This window comes from Heloderma suspectum, chromosome 2 (genome assembly GCF_057233095.1).
Source record: "Heloderma suspectum isolate Gila_16-S chromosome 2, 16-S_ref, whole genome shotgun sequence".
NCBI classification, from domain to species: Eukaryota; Metazoa; Chordata; class Lepidosauria; order Squamata; family Helodermatidae; genus Heloderma; species Heloderma suspectum.
In genome coordinates this window covers 394,000,027-394,021,958 of record NC_139459.1, presented here as the reverse complement: position 1 = coordinate 394,021,958, position 21,932 = coordinate 394,000,027, and the positions used below count along the sequence as shown (strand labels likewise).

General features: G+C 46.1%; 1 protein-coding gene across 2 annotated transcripts; it reads left to right on the top strand.

The window, feature by feature from the left end:
* The first annotated feature begins 26 nt into the window (after positions 1-26).
* Positions 27-18,762, top strand: LOC146356475 (vomeronasal type-2 receptor 26-like). Of its 2 annotated transcripts, none has more exons than XM_084841206.1 (4): positions 27-120; positions 396-466; positions 13,257-13,557; positions 17,802-18,762. In XM_084841206.1, the coding sequence occupies exons 3-4, from the start codon at positions 13,411-13,413 to the stop codon at positions 18,699-18,701; spliced, it is 1,047 nt and encodes a 348-aa protein (XP_084697332.1). In that variant the 5' UTR covers positions 27-120; positions 396-466; positions 13,257-13,410; the 3' UTR covers positions 18,702-18,762. The 2 variants fall into 2 exon arrangements, with proteins under 2 accessions (XP_084697332.1, XP_084697330.1); XM_084841204.1 differs by having other exon boundaries at positions 396-543; positions 17,802-18,760.
* Positions 18,763-21,932: the final 3,170 nt, after the last annotated feature.

Genomic DNA, 21,932 nt, shown 5'->3' with positions numbered 1-21,932 from the left:
TCACGGCTCACTACAGGGACGGAAATGATGGTGGCTTGGCCATGAAGTGGAGCCGGCCAGCCAGGATTACGGGGGGAGGGACGGAGCATTCCCGCCACATGCGGAACCTGGCAGAGCCAGGTAAGTGGGGTTTCGTAAACCCCTAGCCAAGTATCGCCCATCTTGTAACTGTGCATTTGGTTTCTTTTTCCTAAGTGTAGAACGTGGCCTTGATCCCTATTAACATTCATTCTGTTGTTTTCGGCCCAGCACTCCAGCCTATCAAGATCACTTTGAATTCTGTTTCTGTCTTCCAGGGTATTAGCTATCCCGCCCAATGTTGTGTCATCTGCAAATCTGATAAGCATTGCCCCTAAGCCATTTGGGATTTTACATGTATTTTCCTTGCTTTTCAGGCAAATTTTGCTACCTGGACATCAGTGTCAGAAAGGAGCACACATATGACTGGAGAATGATGGCAAGATATGTAAGCCTAGGACGGTCATAGAGCACGCATCTGAGTAAACAGGGGGAAACAATCATGATCTACCCAGACCCACAAACGTAAAGTATTTGATGGACTGGAATTTTATCACGACTTCCTTCCAGAAAGGCGGATGGCCTCTGGTTTCTCTTCAGATCGTATAACACAGTTGTGTGAAGAAAGCCATAAAAGCAGAGAGATGTAAAGTTAAGTGTTGTTGTTGTTGTTGTTCAGTCGTTCAGTCGTGTCCGACTCTTCGTGACCCCATGGACCATAGCACGCCAGGCCTTCCTGTCCTGCGCTCTCTCCCGGAGCGTGCTCAAGTTCATATTCATTGCATCCGTGATGCTATCTAGCCATCTCATCCTCTGCCGTCCCCTTCTCCTTTGGCCTTCAGTCTTTCCCAGCATCAGGGTCTTTTCCAGGGAGTTTTCTCTTCGCATTAGGTGGCCAAAATATTGGAGCTTCAGCTTCATTATCTGTCCTTCCAATGAGCACTCAGGGTTGATTTCCTTTAGGATGGACTGATTTGACCTCCTTGCAGTCCAGGGGACTCGTAAGAGTCTTCTCCAGCACCACAGTTCGAAAGCATCAATTCTTCGGCGCTCAGCCTTCCTTATAGTCCAGCTCTCACAGCCATACATTACTACTGGGAAAACCATAGCTTTGATTAGATGGACCTTTGTCGGCAAGGTGATGTCTCTGCTTTTTACTATGCTGTCTAGGTTGGCCATAGCTTTCCTCCCAAGGAGCAAGCGTCTTTTAATTTCATGGCTACAGTCACCGTCTGCGGTGATCTTGGAGCCCAAGAAAGTAAAATCTGTCACTGCTTCCATTTCTTCCCCTTCTATATGCCAGGAAGTGATAGGGCCAGATGACATGATCTTAGTTTTTTTAATGTTGAGTTTCAAACCAGCTTTTGCACTCTCCTCTTTCACCCTCAACAAGAGGCTTTTGAGATCCTCTTCGCTTTCTGCCATTAGGGTGGTATCGTCTGCATATCGGAGGTTGTTGATAATTCTCCCAGCAATCTTAATTCCGACCTCTGATTCATCCAACCCGGCATTTCTCATGATGTACTCTGCATATAAGTTAAATAAGCAGGGTGACAATATGCAGCCTTGTCGTACTCCTTTCCCAATTTTGAACCAATCGGTTGTTCCATCTCTGGTTCTTACTGTTGCTTCTTGACCCTCGTACAGGTTTCTCAGGAGACAGGTAAGGTGGTCTGGTACCCCCATCACTTTAAGAATTTGCCACAGTTTGTTGTGATCCACACAATCAACGGCTTTAGCGTAGTCAATGAAGCAGAAATAGACGTTTTTCTGGAATTCTCTTGCTTTCTCCATGATGCAGCGAATGTTGGCGATTTGATCTCTAGTTCCTCTGCCTCTTCGAAACCCAGCTTGTACTTCCGGTAGTTCTCGGTTCGCATACTGCTGAAGCCTAGCTTGTAGGATTTTGAGCATCACCTTGCTGGCATGTGAAATGAGCGCAATTGTGCGGTAGTTTGAACACTCTTTGGCATTGCCCTTCTTTGGAATTGGAATGTAAACTGACCTTTTCCAGTCTTGTGGCCATTGTTGAGTGTTCCAGATTTGTTGGCATATTGAATGCAGCACTTTAACAGCATCATCTTTTAGGATTTTAAATAGCTCGGCTGGAATACTGTCATCTCCGCTAGCTTTGTTGTTACTAATGCTTCCTAAGGCCCACTTGACTTCACTCTCGAGGATGTCCGGCTCAAGTTCAGTGACCGCACTATCATGGCTATCAGGGACATTCAGATCTTTCCTGTATAGTTCTTCTGTGTATTCTTGCCACCTCTTCTTAATCTCATCTGCTTCTGTTAGGTCCCTGCCTTCTTTGTCCTTTATCATGCCTGTCTTTGCACAAAACGTTCCCTTGAGATCTCCAATTTTCTTGAAGAGATCTCTAGTCTTTCCCATTCTGTTGTTTTCCTCGATTTCTTTGCATTGTTCATTTAAGAAGGCCTTCTTGTCTCTCCTTGCTATTCTCTGGAACTCTGCATTCAGTTGGGTATATCTTCCCCTTTCTCCCTTGCTTTTCGCTTCCCTTCTTTCGTGAGCTACTTGTAAAGCCTCATCAGACAGCCACTTGGCTTTCTTGCATTTCTTTTTCTTTGGGACGGATTTCGTTGCTGGCTCCTGAACAATGTTACAGACCTCCGTCCATAGTTCCTCAGGCACTCTGTCTATCAGGTCTAATCCCTGAAATCTATTCCTCACCTCCACTGTATATTCATCAGGGATATGATTTAGGTCATACCTGAAAGGTTTAGTGGTTTTCCCTACGTTCTTCAATTTAAGCTGAAATTTTGCAAGAAGCAGCTCATGATCTGAGCCACAGTCAGCTCCAGGTCTTGTTTTTACTGACTGTATGGAGCTTCTCCATCTTTGGCTGCAAAGGACATAATCAATCTGACTTCGATATTGACCATCTGGTGACGTCCATGTGTAGAGTCGCCTCTTGTGCTGTTGGAAAAGAGTGTTTGCTATGATCAGCATGTTCTCTTGGCAAACCTCTATTAGCCTTTGTCCTGCTTCATTTTGTACACCAAGGCCATGCCTGCCGGTTATCCCGGTGATTTCTTGACTTCCTACTTTAGCATTCCAATCCCCTAAGATGAAGAGAACATCTTTTTTTGGTGTTAGTTCTAGAAGGTGTTGTAGGTCTTCATAGAACCGATCAACCTCAGCTTCTTCGGCCTCAGTGGTTGGGGCATAGACTTGAATTACTGTGATGTTGAATGGTTTGCCTTGGATTCGTACTGAGATGATTCTATCATTTTTAAGATTGTACCCCAGTACTGCTTTTCCCACCCTTTTGTTGACTATGAGTGCTACTCCATTTCTTCTAAGGGATTCTTGCCCACAATAGTAGATATGATGGTCACCTGAATTAAATACGCCCATGCCTGTCCATTTTAGTTCGCTGATTCCCAAGATGTCGATGTTCAATCTTGCCATCTCATGTTTGACCACCTCCAGCTTACCTTGATTCATTGATCTGACATTCCAGGTTCCTAAACAAGATTGTTCTTTACAGCATTGGATTTTCTTTTCACCGCCAGACACATCCACAGCTGAGTGTCCTTTCGGCTTTGGCCCAGCCGCTTCACTCTTTCTGGCGCTACTTGGAAATACCCTCTGCTCTTCCCCAGTAGCATATTGGACACCTTCCGACCTGAGGGGCTCATCTTCCGGCGTCATATCTTTTAGCCTTGTGATACGTTCCATGGGGTTTTCTTGGCAAGAATACTGGAGTGGGTTGCCATTTCCTTCTCCAGTGGACCACATTTTGTCAGAACTCTCTGCCATGACCTGTCCGTCTTGGGTGGCCCTGCACGGCATAGCTTATGGCTTCACTGAGTTACGCAAGCCCCTTCGCCACAACAAGGCAGTGATCCATGAAGGGGAAAAATTTAAGTGTATTATAACCCAAAATATTAAAACAACGACAACGTTACTGGATTCTTTCCTACATGCTCTTTTGTTAAGCATCATTCTAATTCATTATGCATTATTCCATAACCAGACAGGGAGAGTTCAGAGATAAGCTCTCAATTGTTATCTCTGTTTTAATTGATGGAATTGGGAGCTGCCCCTTCATGGATCACTGCCTTGTTGTGGCGAAGGGGCTGCGTAACTCAGTGAAACCATAAGCTATGCCACGCAGGGCCACCCAAGACGGACAGGTCATGGTGGAGAGTTCTGACAAAATGTGGTCCACTGAAGAAGGAAATCGCAACCCACTCCAGTATTCTTGCCAAGAAAACCCCATGGAACGTATCACAAGGCTAAAAGATATGATGCCGGAAGATGAGCCCCTCAGGTCGGAAGGTGTCCAATATACTACTGGGGAAGAGCAGAGGCTATTTCCAAGAAGTGCCAGAAAGAGTGAATCAGCTGGGCCAAAGCCGAAAGGACACTCAGCTGTGGATGTGTCTGGTGGTGAAAAGAAAGTCCAATGCTGTAAAGAACAATATTGTTTAGGAACCTGGAATGTCAGATCAATGAATCCAGGTAAGCTGGAGGTGGTCAAACATGAGATGGCAAGATTGAACATTGACATCTTGGGAATCAGCGAACTAAACTGGACAAGCATGGGCGAATTTAATTCAGCTGACCATTATATCTACTACTGTGGGCAAGAATCCCTTAGAAGAAATGGAGTAGCACTCATAGTCAATAAAAGGGTGGGAAAAGCAGTACTGGGATACAATCTCAAAAACGATAGAATGATCTCGGTACAAATCCAAGGCAAACCATTCAACATCACAGTAATTCAAGTCTATGCCCCAACCACTGATGCTGAAGAAGCTGAGGTTGATCAGTTCTATGAAGACCTACAACACCTTCTAGAACTAACACCCAAAAAAGATGTCCTCTTCATCATAGGGGATTGGAATGCTAAAGTAGGAAGTCAAGAAATCACCAGGATAACAGGCAGGCATGGCCTTGGTGCACAAAATGAAGCAGGACAAAGGCAGAGTTTTGCCAAGAGAACACACTGATCATAGCAAATACTCTTTTCCAACAGCACAAGAGGTGACTCTACACATGGACATCACCAGATGGTCAATATCGAAATCAGATTGATTATGTCCTTTGCAGCCCAAGATGGAGAAGCTCTATACACTCAATAAAAACAGGACCTGGAGCTGACTGTGGCTCAGATCATGAGCTTCTTATTGAAAAATTTTGGCTGAAATTGAAGAATGTAGGGAAAACCACTAAACCATTCAGATATGCCCTAAATCATATCCCTTATGAATATGCAGTGGAGGTAAGGAATAGATTTAAGGGATTAGACCTGATAGACAGAGTGCCTGAGGAACTATGGATGGAGGTCCGTAACATTGTTCAGGAGGCAGCAACTAGGGATATACAAAAGCCACTTACCTGTCCTCGAAGCTTTTCACGGTGGGGGGGAGGCACTTCGCTGCTCCCCCCGCAAAGTTCAGGCCGAAATTCAGGCCGGGGGGGGAGGCTTCCCGCCTCGCCCGGCCGAAATTCAGGCCGGGGAGGAGGCGCCTCGTCTCGCCCGGCCGCGAACTAAAAAGTTAAAAAACAACAACACGCCCCCGTGATAGACTATGTGACGATTAACGTAGCCTATCACGGCTAGATCTGCAAAGTCAGCCGTGATAGGCTACGTAAATCGTCACGTAGCCTATCACGGGTGACTTTTTTTTTAAAAAAAAAGCGCGTACGCAAATGGCGGCCCCCATAGGGAGCCACCATTCGCGTTCCTTATTTGGTCGCCGTAGTCTACGTAAAGATTTACGTAGACTACAGTGACCAGATAAGGAACGGGAATGGAGTTCTTCTGCCAGTTCCTTTATGACTCTAGGATGCAGTTCATCTGGCCGTGTCCCTTGACCATACACCTATCATTCTCAAGCTGCAATCCTGCCCCTTCAGCCTGTACTTCGCCTTTGCTACGGGGGTCATAGACCCTCTTTTGGAAGAAGACTGAGCCAAAGTAGGAATTGAGCACCTCTGCCTTTTCTTTGTCATCTGTTATCGTTTTGCCATCCTTATTTAATAGCTGAACAACCATTTGTTTCCTCTGCCTTTTATTATGCACGTAGCTGAAGAAAGCCTTTTTGTTGTTTTTAGCATCCCTCGCTAACCTCAGCTTGTTCTCAGCTTTAGCCTTCCTGACGCCATCCCTGTAATTCTGTGCTACCTACCTATACTCTTTCTTTGTTACTTGGCCTTCTTTCCACTTCCTATATGTGTCCTTTTTTGTTTTCAGGTCATCCCTAAGCTTGTTGTGAAGCCACATTGGCTTCTTCTGTTGTCTTCCACCTTTTCTTCTTGTTGGAATGGTTTGTGATTGTGCCTTGAGAATTTCCTTTTTTAAAAGCTCCCACCCATCTTGGACTCCTTTTCTCGTTAGCGTCACTTGCCATGGGACCTTACTGATCATTGTTCTGAGTTTATGAAAATCAGCTTTCCTAAAATCCAGGGTACGCGTTTGGCTACACTCGGCTCTTGCTTCCCTTAGAACCAAGAACTGAAGTGCAACATGGTCGCTTTCCCCCAGAGTTCCTGTAACTGCTACTTGATCCACTAAGTCATCTCTGTTGGTTAGGATCAAGTCAAGGATAGCCAGTCCTCTAGTTCCTTCCTCTACTTTCTGTAGGAGGAAGTTATCCGCCACACAAGTCAGAAATTTCCTGGAGGGGCCATGTTTTGCAGAATTTGTCTCCCAACAAATATCGGGGAAATTGAAGTCCCCCATTACTAGTCCATCATGCTTCCTTAAAACATTGGCTATTTGCTTTTCAAAAATTTCATCCTCATCTTCTCCTTGGTTGGGTGGCTGGTAGTAGACTCCGACCACCAGGTTCCTTTTATTCTTTGCTCCATTTATTTTGATCGAGATGCTCTCGATGGGGCTACCAAGCTCATCCTCCTGTATTAATTAACCTAATCAATAACTACAATTTCCAAACAAACACTATTCTTAAGAGGTCACAGCAATAATGAAAAAAGAAAAAGAAAACAGAAGAAGGAGAGGGAAGAAAAGAAAAAAAACATAAAGAAAAATATATATAAAGAATTATTTAAAAAATAATAATTTAAACTCCATTACATAAAAAACTTCAGATCCCATTCTGCTTAAAAATTATATCTATAACATTGGTAATATTACGATTCAATGCAACGTAAATAATGAACCTAACATTTCAATATCATATCATCATTCTTATAGCAAGGAAGCAAGCCTACAATTCATTTCCAGTAACCATATATTGCCCTTCAGCTAACATATAGTAATAAAGCTTAACAATTTAACCAACCAAAAATCTTACTAACCACTAATAATAACAATAGAGATTTAAAAGTATACATAATAATAATAATAACAATAATAACAACAAATCACTAATAACTTTTATAATATTATATAATAAGCTTAAAATTGACCTCACAACCATCACTAATATATTTTGTAATAGATATATAAATGGGTGTACACATTGTACAGGATATCATATCCATTTTAAAAAGAGTTTAAAAAAAGAGAAAAGGAGAGGGAAAAAAAAGAAAAAAAAATCTCTGACCTAGCCTGTATCTTCCAGGCTAAACATAATCAGTTAACAAAACATGTTTGTAGATTCCAGTTCATAGTGGTGGAACAGACATCTCACATGATTTTCCATTTAGCTGCACCTCCGCCATTTCATGATTTAGGAATGTCTTCATCTGGCCTTCAGAAAAGATGCAAAATTAGGGATGGGGGAGAATTTCTCCCCGAAACTTCGGGGGGGGCGAGCGCCAATGCATTCGGTCCTCTGAAGGTTGTTCGGGGAGAAATTCTCCGCCCCCCCGCCCCACCCGGATGGGACTTACCTTTTACGAATGTCGCTCCCGGCGGCGGGTCCCGGCGGCGGTTCGGCAGGTCTTTGTCAGGGGCGGGGGCGGCAGCCGGTCTTTTGACCGGCTGCCGCCGCCGCCATTACAAGAAAAGTAAAACAAAAACAAAAAACACGCCCCCGTGATAGGCTACGTAACGATTAACGTAGCCTATCACGGCTAGATCTGCAAAGTCAGCCGTGATAGGCTACGTTAATCGTCACGTAGCCTATCACGGGTGACTTTGAAAAAAAAAAAAGGCGTGTACGCAAATGGCGGCCCTCATAGGGAGCCGCTATTTGCGTTCCTTATTTGGTCCCTATAGTCTACGTAAAGATTTACGTAGACTACGGCGAAAATAAGGGCAACGCTATTTGCGTTGTCCTTATTTTTGCCGTAGTCTACGTAAATCTTTACGTAGACTACAGGGACCAAATAAAGAACGCAAATGGCGGCTCCCTATGGGGGCCACCATTAGCGTATGCGCTTTTTTTTTTTTTTAAAGTCACCCGTGATAGGCTACGTGACGATTAACGTAGCCTATCACAGCTGACTTTGCAGATCTAGCTGTGATAGGCTACGTAAATCGTTACGTAGCCTATCACGGGGGTGGTTTTTTGTTTTTTTTTTCACGCTGGGTAGACGGGGTGCTTCTACCCAGCCTGACTTTCGCCCGTGAGGGATGGGGCGCCTCCCGCCCGGCCTGAATTTCGGCCGGGCGAGGCGGGAAGACACCCCCCCCTCGCATGAACTTCGGGGGGAGAAGTGAAGCGCCTCCCCCCCACCGCGAAAAAAGCTGTAGGACAAGGTAAGTCCCTTTCGTACATCCGTATACAGCAGGGTATTTTAAATGATATCGCAAATTCATTTGTTTTGCCAATTTTTTTGCCTCAGTAAATTGCCTTCTTTTATCAGCAATTTCTCTGATGTAATCCGGAAATAGCATAACTTTATCTTGTTTCCAAAAAAGGTTTCCAGCCTCTCTTGCCAAGTGCAGGATATCATTTTTTGTAGGGATGTACAAAAATTCCGCCACGGATCTTGGGGAGGCCAAATGCCAGCGCATTTGGCCCCCCAAAATCGGTGGCAGAACGGCCCCCCAACCCCCCCGGGATGAGACTTACCTTGGGTGGATCTTCCTGGTGGCGGCGGCTGCGGCGGTTGGTCTTCCGACTGGCTGCCGCCGCCGCCATTTCCAGTTTTTTTAAAAAAGTGATAGGCTACGTAAATATTTACGTAGCCTATCACGGCTACGTTTTTTTAAAAAAAGTGATAGGCTACGTAAATGTTTACAGAGCCTATCACGGCTGACTTTTAAAAAAAAAACAACGCGCGTACGCAAATGGCGGCGGCCATGGCTGCCGCCATTTGCATTCCTTATTTTGGCACATCTTAGTCTACATAAACATTTACGTAGACTAAGGCGGCGAAAATAAGGGGAACGTAAATAGCGTAGATGCTACGCTATTTGCATTCCCCTTATTTTCGCTGTCTTAGTCTACGTAAATGTTTACGTAGACTAAGACGTGCCAAAATAAGGAATGCAAATGGTGGCGGCCGTGGCTGCCACCATTTGCGTATGCGCGTTTTTTTTTTTTAAGTCAGCCGTGATAGGCTACGTAAACATTTACATAGCCTATCATGTAAGGATAGACGAAAGTCCCTTACCTGGCCCCGCAGCTTGCTTCGCGGTGGGGGGGAGGTGCTTTGGTTCTCCCCCCAAAATTCTTGGTGGGGGGGAGGTGCCCCACCCCTCCCGGCCAAAATTCAGGCTGGGGAGGGCGCCCCATCCCTCACCGCCAAAGTTCTGGCCGGGGGGAAGTGCCCCGTCTCCCTGGCCGCGAAATAAAAAAATTATGGGGAAAAAAAAACATGTGATAGGCTACGTAACGATTTACGTAGCCTATCACGGCTGACTTTGAAAATCTAGCCATGATAGGCTACGTAAATCGTTACGTAGCCTATCTCGTGTGTGTGTGTGTGTTTTTTTACTGGGAAATGGCGGTGGTGGCGGCTGGTCGGGAGACCGGCCGCCGCCCCTGCCCCCGCCGAAACGCCGCCGAAACGCCACCGGGACCCGCCGCCAAGAGGGACATTCGACAGAGGTAAGTCCCATCCCGGGAGGGGTGGCGGGGGGGTGGCGGAGAATTTCACCACCGATTTCGGGGGGCTGAATGCGTTGGCATCTGGCCTCCCGGAGATTCGTGGAGAAATTCTCCGCCATCCCTAGCATAGACCCCTAACATCAACATTGATACACCATTCAGTGAGATTTTAGCTCCCACAAAAAGTCCTTGTTCATCTGACAATACCAATTCCGGTCCCAAATGTGGCTTAATATATAGCACTACTCCATTTTTCTTTTTTCGGCTTGCAGTTATAAACTCTTCACCTAATTTCGGCTATTGGGCAGTATAGAAATGACTGACTGAATGAATGAATGAATGAATAAATATTTTTTAATTAATACTGGCTCTTGTGAAGGTGTTTTGTCAGTCACTGTCAGGCCAAGCTCACCTTTGCCCTTTATTGAGCCCATAATAGACAGACATAATAGACATTGTCAGTCAATGTCAGGCCAAGCTCACCATTGCCCTTTATTGAGCCCATAATTTGTTGTTGTTGTTGTTCAGTCATTCAGTCGTGTCTGACTCTTCATGACCCCATCAGGCCAAGCTCATCTTTGCCCTTACTGAACCCATAAAAGACATGACACTAACTTTGATGAGTTGTCGCAAAGATGTTTTTCTTCTTCTCTCCACCTGTGCCTCAAGCCACAGAGAGGCCACGAAGGTGCAGAGGTGATGCTCCTTCCCTGTATAATTATCTATATCATAGTGATTTCTTTTTCATTCTTGCCAAATCTCAAGAGATTTTTTTTTTAATTGGAGATTGCCTTTGAGACCAATCCACTAAATGTCCGAATGCAGGGCATCATGTGGTGACTTCTTGCATGGTGCCTGAATGATCCTAGTGCATGAAATAGCACTTGGGCTGAGATTTAAGGCAAGCAGGCAGGCAGGGGTAATAAGGATGTGTGAAGCCTGACAGAATCCCCTTTTGGCTCTGAGCTCATTGCATTGGCAAAGGCACAGCAGGCAGCCTCCTTCTGGCAAGGGTTGTCTGGCCTCGGGCAGCCTGTGAGATGCAGAAGGCAAAATGCCCCTTGCATCTGATCCAGGATCAATCAAAAGCAAACAATTATCACAGGCCAGGAGACCTCCTCATTAGCGGCGTCATATCTACAAAATACACTCTAAACCAAGACCCATACATCTTTTCTGAGCCCCCGCTAACCAGAATTGTGAGGTAAGTCATTATTTCTTGGCAGATCGGATGCTTCCCCACCTGTGCTTTAAGTGCCCCCCCCTTTACCAGAGACGGCGCCTATTTCCTAATATCCCTGGTCATCCTTGGTAAAGCACCGTTCCCACTTGGCTATTCCACAGGGTGTTTCAAGAGGAGGCTTTTCATGTGCAGACGGCTCGGGGCCTGGCTGCTTGTCAGACCATCTCCTGGCATACGTGTTTGAAGATCAGTTGCTGTGCCCCTTTTGTGTGCTCTGTCGCCTTCGGAGGCACAGTTGGTGGCGATGGGTGAGAGGCTGTTTGTGGTGGAACCAAGCCTGTGGAAATCTCTGCCCCAAGAGCTGAGGTTCCCACCCTCTTTAATTCACACACAGCGCAGGCGTGGCTATTGCCGGGTTCTCCGCTCAGTGAGGAATGAGGCTGGGGGTCGAGGTGGAGTTGAACACCCTGGATTGCATGCATGAGGTTGTTTGGTACCAGGAAGAGCAACAACTCCCCGCAACAGACAAGAGGTCTTAGACGCGCCTTCCTTAAACAGGACAGCCAGTCATGGCTTGATTCATATTTCACCATACATTTTGGTCAAGCACAAAACCATTTGTTTGTCATGCAATATCTGCAGTTAGGAAAATTCCCGCCGTTCTATTCTGGGTTACAAAAACAGGCAACGTTGGGAATAAACTTAAGCCAGCTCAGCAACTGGCCACACCCTCCCATAAAGACATGCTGAGAATGACCCATGGCCCTGACCCGGCTTATCTTCAGAACAAGGCTGTCCAGGGAAAGGGTCACTGGGATTGGGTTCAGATCTCTCACTATCTCGGCCCTATGAAAAGATCCCAAACCCACATCACTCCAATACCTTTATTAGGTGAACCAAAATGACATGAAATGGTTGTGCAAGCTTTTGAGATTGCCAGATCAGACGATCTTTGTGCAAGATGATGCACAAAGCAGGCTGGGGGGAGTGGAAAGGGAACGAAAAAGGACGAGGATGTTGAAGTCCGGGTGTCCGCACGATCACAGTCTTAATTTGGAAAGGAGGAGGAAGGGTCTCAGTAGGAATAAAGGAACTGGCAGAAGAACTCTCAGAGCCACTGTCCATTATCTTTGAGAAATCATGGAGGATGAGCGAAGTGCCAGATGACTGGAGGAGAGCTAATGTTGTCCCTATCTTCAAAAATGGTAAAAAGGTGGAACCTGGGAACTACAGACCAGTCAGTCTGACATCAATCCCTGGGGAAAGGGTCACTGGGATTGGGTTCAGATCTCTCACTATCTTGGTCCTATGAAAAGATCCCAAACCCACATCAGCCCAATACCTTTATTAGGTGAACCAAAACGACATGAAATGTTTGTGCAAGCTTTTGAGATCCCCAGTTCTCCAGAGATCTCCAGATCTCAAATGACATGAAATGTTTGTGCAAGCTTTTGAGATCTCCAGATCTCTTCATCAGGCAAGACGTTGCACAAAGCAGGTTGGGAGGCGTGGAAAGGGAACGAAAAAGGATGAGGACGTTGAAGTCTGGTGTCTGCACAATCACAGGCTTAATTTGGCAAGGAGGAGGAGAATGTCTGAGTAGACATACAAATAAGTTTCTCACAGGTCAGGTGATGGTTTAGGTTTCACCTGGAATTGCTGGAGTGGCCCCTTGGATGGCTGGGAACAAGCAATGGGAATATATTTCTGTTTGAACAAGCATTTGAGTCTTTGTTGCTTGGTCATATTTACTGACCTCTATTTTAGCTGCTTTGTGTTTTTGTCTTTGCTTCTGGTTTTAGCTTCTTGTAAATGTGTTTAATGATTGTCTATTGTTTTTATGCTTTTATATTTTGTAAGCCACTTTGAGTGACTCCTCTGTTTTTGTAGAGATCTAGATGTCTTAAGTATATACATAATAAATATGTGGTTCAACACCCCTTCTCCCCCCATGCCCAGAAAAACTTACAATCCGTAATGGGGTAGGGGTTCAGCACTTGTGAGATGTATATTAGTTGGAAAGCTCTTTAGATTTATAAAAGAAAGAATGTGACTTTTTTTCCATTGAATATAGGATTACAGTGTGTCACCATCTGTTCTTTTTCTTTCTGCAGTGTGCCAAAACAGATATATGTCAGATACTGGCACATCTTGTCTTTCTTTCTTGCCATTTCTGAGATCAACCAGAATCCGAAGCGCTTACCCAACATCACTCTGGGCTACAACATCTATGAGACCCATTTCCATGGGAGAATAACTTCCGATGCCATGATAGACCTGCTTGCTGGTGGAGCAAACAGCGTTCCCAACTACAGCTGCGGAGGACGGAATAACCTGGTGGCCATTGTGGAAGGGGCTGAATCTGACATCGCCATCCATATTTCAGCCATGTCGGGCATCTACAAAATCCCACAGGTAGGAATTGGGAGGGGAGAGGAGATCAGCTCCATGTAATTGCACTCTGTACGTTCTTCAGGGGAGCCAAGAATGGGGCACGGGACATCAAAACGTGAGGTTAAAAGAAGACCACAGTCCTGAAGAATGGTTTGAAAAAGATTTTGTTTCCCGTGTTATACAGTTAGATTTCTTTTATCCCTCTGTCCCCTCTAGTCAAGCAAGTTTGGGAAGCAAAGCAAACTCCTCTGCTGAGCAGAGAGTGAAGGTACAATTAAGATACACAGACTTGTACATCTAGTCCTATATTTCCTACCTGCCTAGCCTATCTAATTTCAGAACATGTACAAATGGTGACCTCTGCTGGAATGAAAGGAGAAGGAGGATGAGATTCAAAATGGTGGGCAATACCCATGCAAGACCTCTGGAGTTAAAAACTATTTATTTGTTCGTTCTTATGTATTTATCCCAGGATTTCTGTACATTTTGAATATTCTGTGGATCCTCTGGTGTCATTTAGAGATTCCTTCCTCACAAGCCTCCCCCACAATGCTTTCTCCTCAGCCCTGCTTTCTCTGTTCAGATTTATAAAAAATCAAGGGTGCTCACAGCCTGGTCCAGCCAGGGAAATATGGTAAAGGGCAAGTGGTGGCAGTGAGATGAATTGATTAATTTACTAAAGAAATTTTTATTAATTTTGGAGAGCCTTCTAAGTCAGAGAGAAGTGGTGCAGAGGAACAATAATTTTTGGGGTGGGGTGGGGTGGGGGGCTAATTCCCATCCAATGCAAGGAGAGTTCTATCATGGGTTAACTCTTCCCACTACCCGGACAGGCAAGGAAAATGTAACTGGGCTTTTTGCCTTCATCCTGGGCTCCATGGCTCCTCCGAGCAAGTTCAATCCTTGCCTTCACGTGGGACAGAGTTTGTTCTTCTGCCTCTACCTGAATATCTCTATTCAGCCCTGTTTTTATCTTACTGTTTTTCCAGTTACTTACCTCTGCAAACTTTATAGTTTCTTTCTTTCCCTTTACCAGTTTTTTCTCCTCCCTTTTTATTCCCCCAAAGGAGCTTTTTCTTTCCTTCTCTTTGCCTTTTCTTCTTTTGCTGCAAGATGGCTCCAACAAGCAAGAAGCGCTCCAAATCTATAAAGGACAAAAAGAGCTGTCAGCATCTCAAATCATGATTGTCAACATCATCTTTATTATCATTATCATCATCATAGAATCATAGAATCATAGGGTTGGAAGGGGCCTACAAGACCATCGAGTCCAACCCCCTGCTTAGTGCAGGAAGCCCGATTCCCAGGTGGTCTCCCATCCAAGTACTTACGAGGGCTGACGCTGCTTAGCTTCTGAGATCAGATGAGATCAGGCAAGCAGCATTACTGGAGGGGTATCATAGAATCATAGGGTTGGAAGGGGCTACAAGACCATTGAGGCCAACCCCCTGCTCAGTGCAGGAAGCCTGATTCCCAGGCGGTCTCCCATCCAAGGACTAAGCAGGGCTGATGCTGCTTAGCTTCCAAGATCAGGCAAGCAGCATTACTGGAGGGGTATCATAGAATCATAGGGCTGGAAGGGGCCTACAAGACCATTGAGTCCAACCCCCTGCTCAGTGCAGGAAGCCTGATTCCCAGGCAGTCTCCCATACAAGGACTAACCAGGGCTGACCTTGCTTAGCTTCCGAGATCAGACAAGATCAGGCAAGCAGCATTACTTGAGGGGTATCATAGACAATTCTATGGAAAATTCTATGAAAATTCTATGGTGCTGGAGGAAAATTCTGAGAGTGCCTTGGACTGCAAGAAGATCAAACCAGTCCATCCTCCAGGAAATAAAGCCAGACTGCTCACTTGAGGGAATGATATGAAAGGCAAAACTGAAGTACTTTGGCCACATCATGAGAAGACAGGATACCCTGGAGAAGATGCTGATGCTAATGACAGTGGAAGACAAAAGGAAGAGGGGCCGACCAAGGGCAAGGTGGATGGTTGATATTCTGGAGGTGACGGACTCGACCTTGGGGGAGCTGGGGGTGGCAACAGCCGACAGGAAGCTCTGGCGTGGGCTGGTCCATGAAGTCACGAAGAGTCGGGACTCGGAAGCGACTGACCGAATAAACAACAACAATCATAGAATCATAGGGCTGGAAGGGGCCTACAAGACCATTGAGGCCAACTCCCTGCTCAGTGCAGGAAACCTGATTCCCAGGCGGTCTCCCATCCAAGGACTAAGCAGGGCTGACCCTGCTTAGCTTCTGAGATCAGATGAGTTCGGGCACATCCAGCATCTACATATTGCTTAATATAATAAAATATCTATGTGGTTCACAAATAAATATAAAAATCACATTTAAATACGCTACTAAAAACCATTTCAATTACATTAACAATAACAGTACAAAAATATAAAAGGAACCATAGGATACAGCAGCTTATGATTAACCGCAATTTCTTAAAAGCCAGAGAAAGCCCTTGCCACTGGGCTCACCAAAGGTAGGGAAGGGCAATGATGCAACTAAAGCTGTGCCTTGGTGGCAAAGTCAAGGGTCCCAGAGCTCGGAGGCCTCCAGATGACAACCCAGGGAGCAGAAGGTGATGAAAAGCAGAAGCAAACTCCATTTTCTCCCTGCAGCCACGATGGTGCTATGACTGAACTGAGTTTAAAAGGCAAAACTACACATGCTCAGAGATAATTCAAGGCAGCAATCCAATGGCCACTAGACAGTGGCTAGACGGCCATAGGATATCTTCTTTTCTGGGAACCGACCTCGGAGCCCGCACTCCGAGGTCGGTTCTGGAAGAGCTGACCTCCTCTCACTTCCATGCTGCCTTGGAGGCAGCATGGAACATCCTCCGTGCTCGGAAGAGGAGTGCGGAGCAGCTGAAAAGGGGCATGTCTGGGGGTGCTCCAGGGCAGGGAGGGCAGAAATGACTGTATGACACATCCAGAAATGTGTGGTACTGGAGCCTCCTCCCCCACTCGGCCCGCTCGTGGCTAGACAGCCGAAATCGGCTGTCCTGCAGAAAACGCAGGGGAGGAGGAGTGCGGAGGGAACGATCCCCTCCATGCTTTTCCTGCATTGCATTGGAGGTGGTCACCTCCGAGTTCAGAGGCAGCCACCTATCTGAATAGGATTGTACCCTAAGTGAGTTTAAAAAGCAAAATGCTCGCCTTTTAAATGAAAAATCACATTGAAATGCAAAACCACATTGAAAATGCAAAATCACATTTTAAATGCAAAATGCTCACTGCACATGCTCAGAGATAGTTTAACTGAGTTTAAAATGCAAAACTGCACATGCTCAGAAAAAAAAATCAGGGTTGCCAAACAGTTATTTTGTTGCTAGTGTTCTAACATATCAAGACTCTAGAAGCAATGTAGAAGCAATGGTACAGCGTGGAATGGTGGTTGGGGTCGTGAAGAGAAATATTAGTTATGTGCATCACAACTGAAGCAATGCACCTAGGCCATCTAGCAGGACCCCCATAAGACTACTTTTATGAGTGTCCACAAATATACCACTTTACTCTCTTTTAATTAAGTGAATGGATACCATTCACTCCCTTTGGGGGAAAAGTTTTTTTTATGATTGTAAATTGCCTTAGTGGCATTTTTCTTGGTGGAAAGGTGGGGTACAAATCAAATCAATAAATAAAATAAAGCACTGCCTTTCAGAAGTGAGTGTTTTGGTAGTGGGTGGGGTGCCACTCGTGGTCTGGCCCCCACTGGCAAGCACTCAACAAGGATCGCAATTAGGGATATCAGAGAACTCCACAACAGAACCAGGTGTTTGGATTTTCATAAATCTAACCTGGAGATTCCACAGTGGATTGGATTTTCCTGTCTTGGGAAGATTCCACAGACCTGCAGACCGGTTTGCACATTTTCGCATATGCAAATTTGCAGAGATGAGCATTTGCGCAAATGCAAATGTGCACAAATTGAGAAACTTTTCTTTTGAAAAAATTCTGTTGATGGGTGGGCAAGGGAACAAAAGGCTCCTGACAATTTGCCAAACACAGACGGAATGGATTTTCCAAAAACCGTACATCCCTTGTTGCAATGTCCCTCTTTCAGCAGAGCCAAGAAAGAGCTGCTGCACCACAAGGTGTCCTTGAGAGGTTTTAGCATTTCCCCACTCCCCGTAGACCCCTCAGCCCTCATGTGACAGGCACTGTGTTAGATATCAAGAATTCGAGAATACAATCATCTGATTTTCATCCTAAGAACTATACACCTTTCTCTTCCTTGCCTTGCTAGGTGAGTTACGGCTCTGTGGCTCATGTTCTTCATGATAAACATCAGTTCCCTTTCATCTACCGCACGGTCCCAAAGGAAGAAACCCAGGTTGCAGGAATGGTCAAACTGCTCCTGCATTTTGGGTGGACGTGGATCGGTCTCCTTGCTCCAAGCAATGACAATGGAGAAAGGTTCTTGAGCACCTTGACCCCTCTGATGATCAGCAGTGGAATTTGTGTTGCCTTCTCAAAGAGACTGTTAGTACAAATGAATTATCTTCGCTTGTTCCAGAGTGAGCCACTTGTCATGTGGAGACGAGTCAATGTATATGTGTACGTATGGGACTCTAGCTACGGATTTAATCCATTCATCTTAATACAAAGAAGGCTTGAAGAGGAACAGATTGGGCTGAAAGTCTGGATCACAACATCTTTTCAGGACATCTTCTTGAATGTGCTGACTCAACCCAAATCCTTCTGCTACTTCCATGGTTCTTTTTCCTTTGTGGTGAAGACCAAGAGAGGGACAAAATTTGACAACTACGGTCCAATGTCACCGGATACGACACAGTTTTGGCTGATAGCATTTCATTGTTTCTATTCAAAGCATGTCTTGTCTATGAAAGGCTGGACGAGATGCACAGAGAAGGAGAAACTGGAGATGCTGCCCCAGGAGGAGACTGAGAGAACCCTGTCTCAAGACAGCTACAGTATTTACAACAGTGTTCAAGCTGTGGCCCATGCCTTGGAGGCTGCATATCCCTCCCAATCAAAGAGAACGCTGTTGGTGGGTGGAGGAGAAAGGCTGGAACCTCAAAGGCTGCAGCCATGGCAGGTATTTCCTTTCCCTATTCCAACATCACTGCAAATTGCCATCTGTTGTCCAACTCTGGAAACACGATCCTATATCTCAAATATATAGAAGTAGCATATCAATACAATAGCATGTTTACTTGATTGCAACATTAAAAAGAAAATTTTATAGCTGGATTAGTACAATTCTTGACAGATCTTGAAGAAGGACAATCACAAGTGATGTTGCTGTTTACCCCGTACACTCATCTGGGGCTTACACTCTAGATAGAACATCCACTAATACAGCCTTTGCCTGTAGTATGTCCTGCTAAAAAGTCATAGTCCTGTAGGGCCAAACTCCACCATAGCAATTTATGGTTTGAACTCTTAACTTTGGCAAGCCAGCAAAATGGAGAACGATCTGTCTGAAACTGGAATTTTCTGCCCCACAAGTAGGGCCTGAGTTTACCCAAGGCCCACACAAGGGCTAAGCACTCTTTCTCAATAGTAGCCAGGCTTTTTTCAATAGTAGCCAGGCTTTTTTTCTCAGGCTAACAATTTTTTACTCAGATAGGCAATAGGGTGTAAGTCTTAGTCGGGCCCCTCTGCTGTAACACAGCCCCAAGTCCCAAATCAGAAGCATTTGTCTCTAAGACAAAAGGAGAGTCCAAGTCTGGGGCCCGCAGAATAGGCTAGTCCATCACCTGGGTTTTCAAAGCATCAAAGGCCCACTGACACTGCTCTGACCATTCGACTTCAGGAAGTTGCCGCTTTTTATACAGATCGGTCAGGGGCATCACGAGACTGCTGAAATCAATGGGGGAGAAAACTATGGTAGTAACCCACTAGGTCCAAGAATGACTGGACTTCTTTCTTGGTCATCAGGACTAGCCAGTCCTGGACGGAATCAATCTTAGCACCCAGGGGCTTCATACTGCCCCCTCTGACCTAGTAGCCTAGATATGTCCCTCCCACCAGTCCAAACTGGCACTTCTGGGCCTTCCAGTAAGCTCCTCATTATGAATCTGTTGAAGCACTCAGCATAAATGATCAAGATGGGTGTCCCAGGTCTGACTAAAAATAACCACAGCATCCAAAGTCACACAAGCAAATTCCTCCGGCCCATTTAGCAGTCTGTTAATGAGTGTCTGGAAGATCTCAGACTCATTCCTCAACCCCAGAGGGAGGACTGTAAATTGAAACAACTCCTAATGAGTAACAAAAGCAGAGCAGCATCTTCATCCATGGGCACTTGCCGATACCCTTGGTCAAGTTGATAGAAGTGATATATTTAGCCTTGCCCAATTGTTGTATGAGATGGTCCATTCAGGGCATCGAATAAGCACCAATCTGAGTGATCTGATTTAATTTGCGGTAATCAATTCAAAACCTAATCCCTCCATCCTTCTTCGCCACCAGCAGCACGGGCAACGAACACAAGCTATGGGAAGGTTGAATGACCCCCCCCATGTCTAACGTAGCTTGAATCTTGGTGGCAATTTCTTCTGCATGCTTTCCAGTAGCCCAGTACAGCAAACACTGAATAATCTCCAATTAGAATAAAATGCTGCACCAAGGAGGTTTGCCAGGCTGTAATGGCCCCAGGCCCGTACCAAGTCACCTGTAGTATTAGAGGGGCCTAGAGATCCATAATGCTTTGCTTTGGTTCATTGTTAAGTGCAATTTCCTTGCTAGTGGGCCTCTGAGCTTGTGAGATGAGTCAAGGGTCAATATTGCCACCTCAGCACATTCCATGCTAAGGAGATACCGTTTATCTTATCAGGGGCTAGGAAGCACATGAGAAGTGAGGCTCTGTTTAGGCTCTGTTTACAGGTGGCTGTGCTGGGAAAGTTCTCATGGTTTTCCCTCTGAACAAGTACTGTTAGTCTATGCTGGGAAAGTTGCAGATGAACACTAATTAATGCTTGCTGCTGTCATGCTGCCTCATTGCTGACATGTATGTTATAAGACCCATTGTAACCCTTGGCTCTGGATTCAGAGAAGCTGTCTGATCCAACCATTGGGTACGCCTGTGTGTTGTAAGTACTCAATAAAGGCTCCCTGCGAGTGGAAAGGGCGGGGGGGAGAAATGACGAGATGACACAAATTGATTTGGGATAAAACAGGGCCACATGTATTGATAGATTACAATCTGCAAAGAAAGCACCGGCGGGCACACTTCCAAAAGACCAACATGTCAGGTAGAGTGAGGCATTCGTCATCTGGGGCGAGGCGTCCACCCTCGCCTGCCAATCGGACATACCCAGTTCTAGGCTCGGAGACCTTCCCCTGTCACCACCCCTTGAGCCACAGAACCCGAGTGGGTGAGGAGGGTTGGCCTCAGAGATAAGCCTTATCTCCCGACTGGGGCCACAAAACCCAGAGCTGGAAGCCTCGAGCCTTACCAGTCACCTGAAATGGTGCCTACGAATGCTCATCTGTCCTCTCTCCCAGCGGAGATCCCGCCCGGAGCTGCCACAGGAGGGCGACAAGCCTCTGCTTACTCGCCCTCCCCCCTTCTGCGCAGTAAACACTCCCAAATGCCCCTTCACAGATCGGCCAAAAAGACGTCATTGCCTAGTTGGGTGAGGTGAACACCATCCGCTCTGTAGAGCATCCCCTGCGCAGGAGAAATGTCGGAGTGGGTGATGGTCCGGTCGCCCTGTTTGACTAGAAAGTTCCTGATCTCCCTGTTGACCTTCTTACGGGCCCTATCCATGGTGCGAGGATCCAAGCCGTCCCTCCAAGCCACTCTGGGTAGCAGGTTGGACCAGATAATGGTGATTCCCAGCCAGCGACGCTGAATCAGCCGCAAGTCCTCCCAGGCTTGAAGAATCAGGGCCTTGCCTTTCAGCAGGCCTAGATCGTTCCCCCCTAAGTGCAGCACTAGAATCTGTGGGGGGACCTTCACCAGCCCTTGCTGGAATAACGTGGACAGGAGGCGCTCCCAACGCATCCCGCGTCTGCCCAACCACTGAATGGTGGCATAGCGGCTGAGTCCTAGCTGGGATCCGCAGCTGGAGGAGGTCTTCCGACCGGCCCAGAAAACCATACTGTGCCCACAGATGAGCACCTTCCGTGGTTCACTTGTGCTCCAGCCATCTTGAAGAACAAGCAAAAGTAATGAACAGAAACGTCCTCCCAGGCTAGAGTTCCGGCAGTGGCCTCACGCATGCCCGATACGCCTTGGAGCTCCACCTGCTGACCGACTGCACTTTGTCTGATGTGAACCCCAGAGACGCAGCGGTGGAGGCAGCCCCAATCCGGAAGGAATGTGTGCCAAAGCGAAGAGCACCCAAACCCAATGCCTTTGATGCTCGCTGTGTGGCTGCCCAATACTGATATTTGGTTAAAGGAG

What these genes read in the sequence shown, in the direction of transcription:
- LOC146356475 (XM_084841204.1), top strand. Translation starts at nt 521, where the DNA reads ATGATCTACCCAGACCCACAAAC. An exon ending in ATCTACCCAGACCCACAAAC is followed by an intron (nt 544 to 13,256) that starts GTAAAGTATTTG and finishes TTCTTTCTGCAG; the next exon opens with TGTGCCAAAACAGATATATG. An exon ending in GCATCTACAAAATCCCACAG is followed by an intron (nt 13,558 to 17,801) that starts GTAGGAATTGGG and finishes TTGCCTTGCTAG; the next exon opens with GTGAGTTACGGCTCTGTGGC.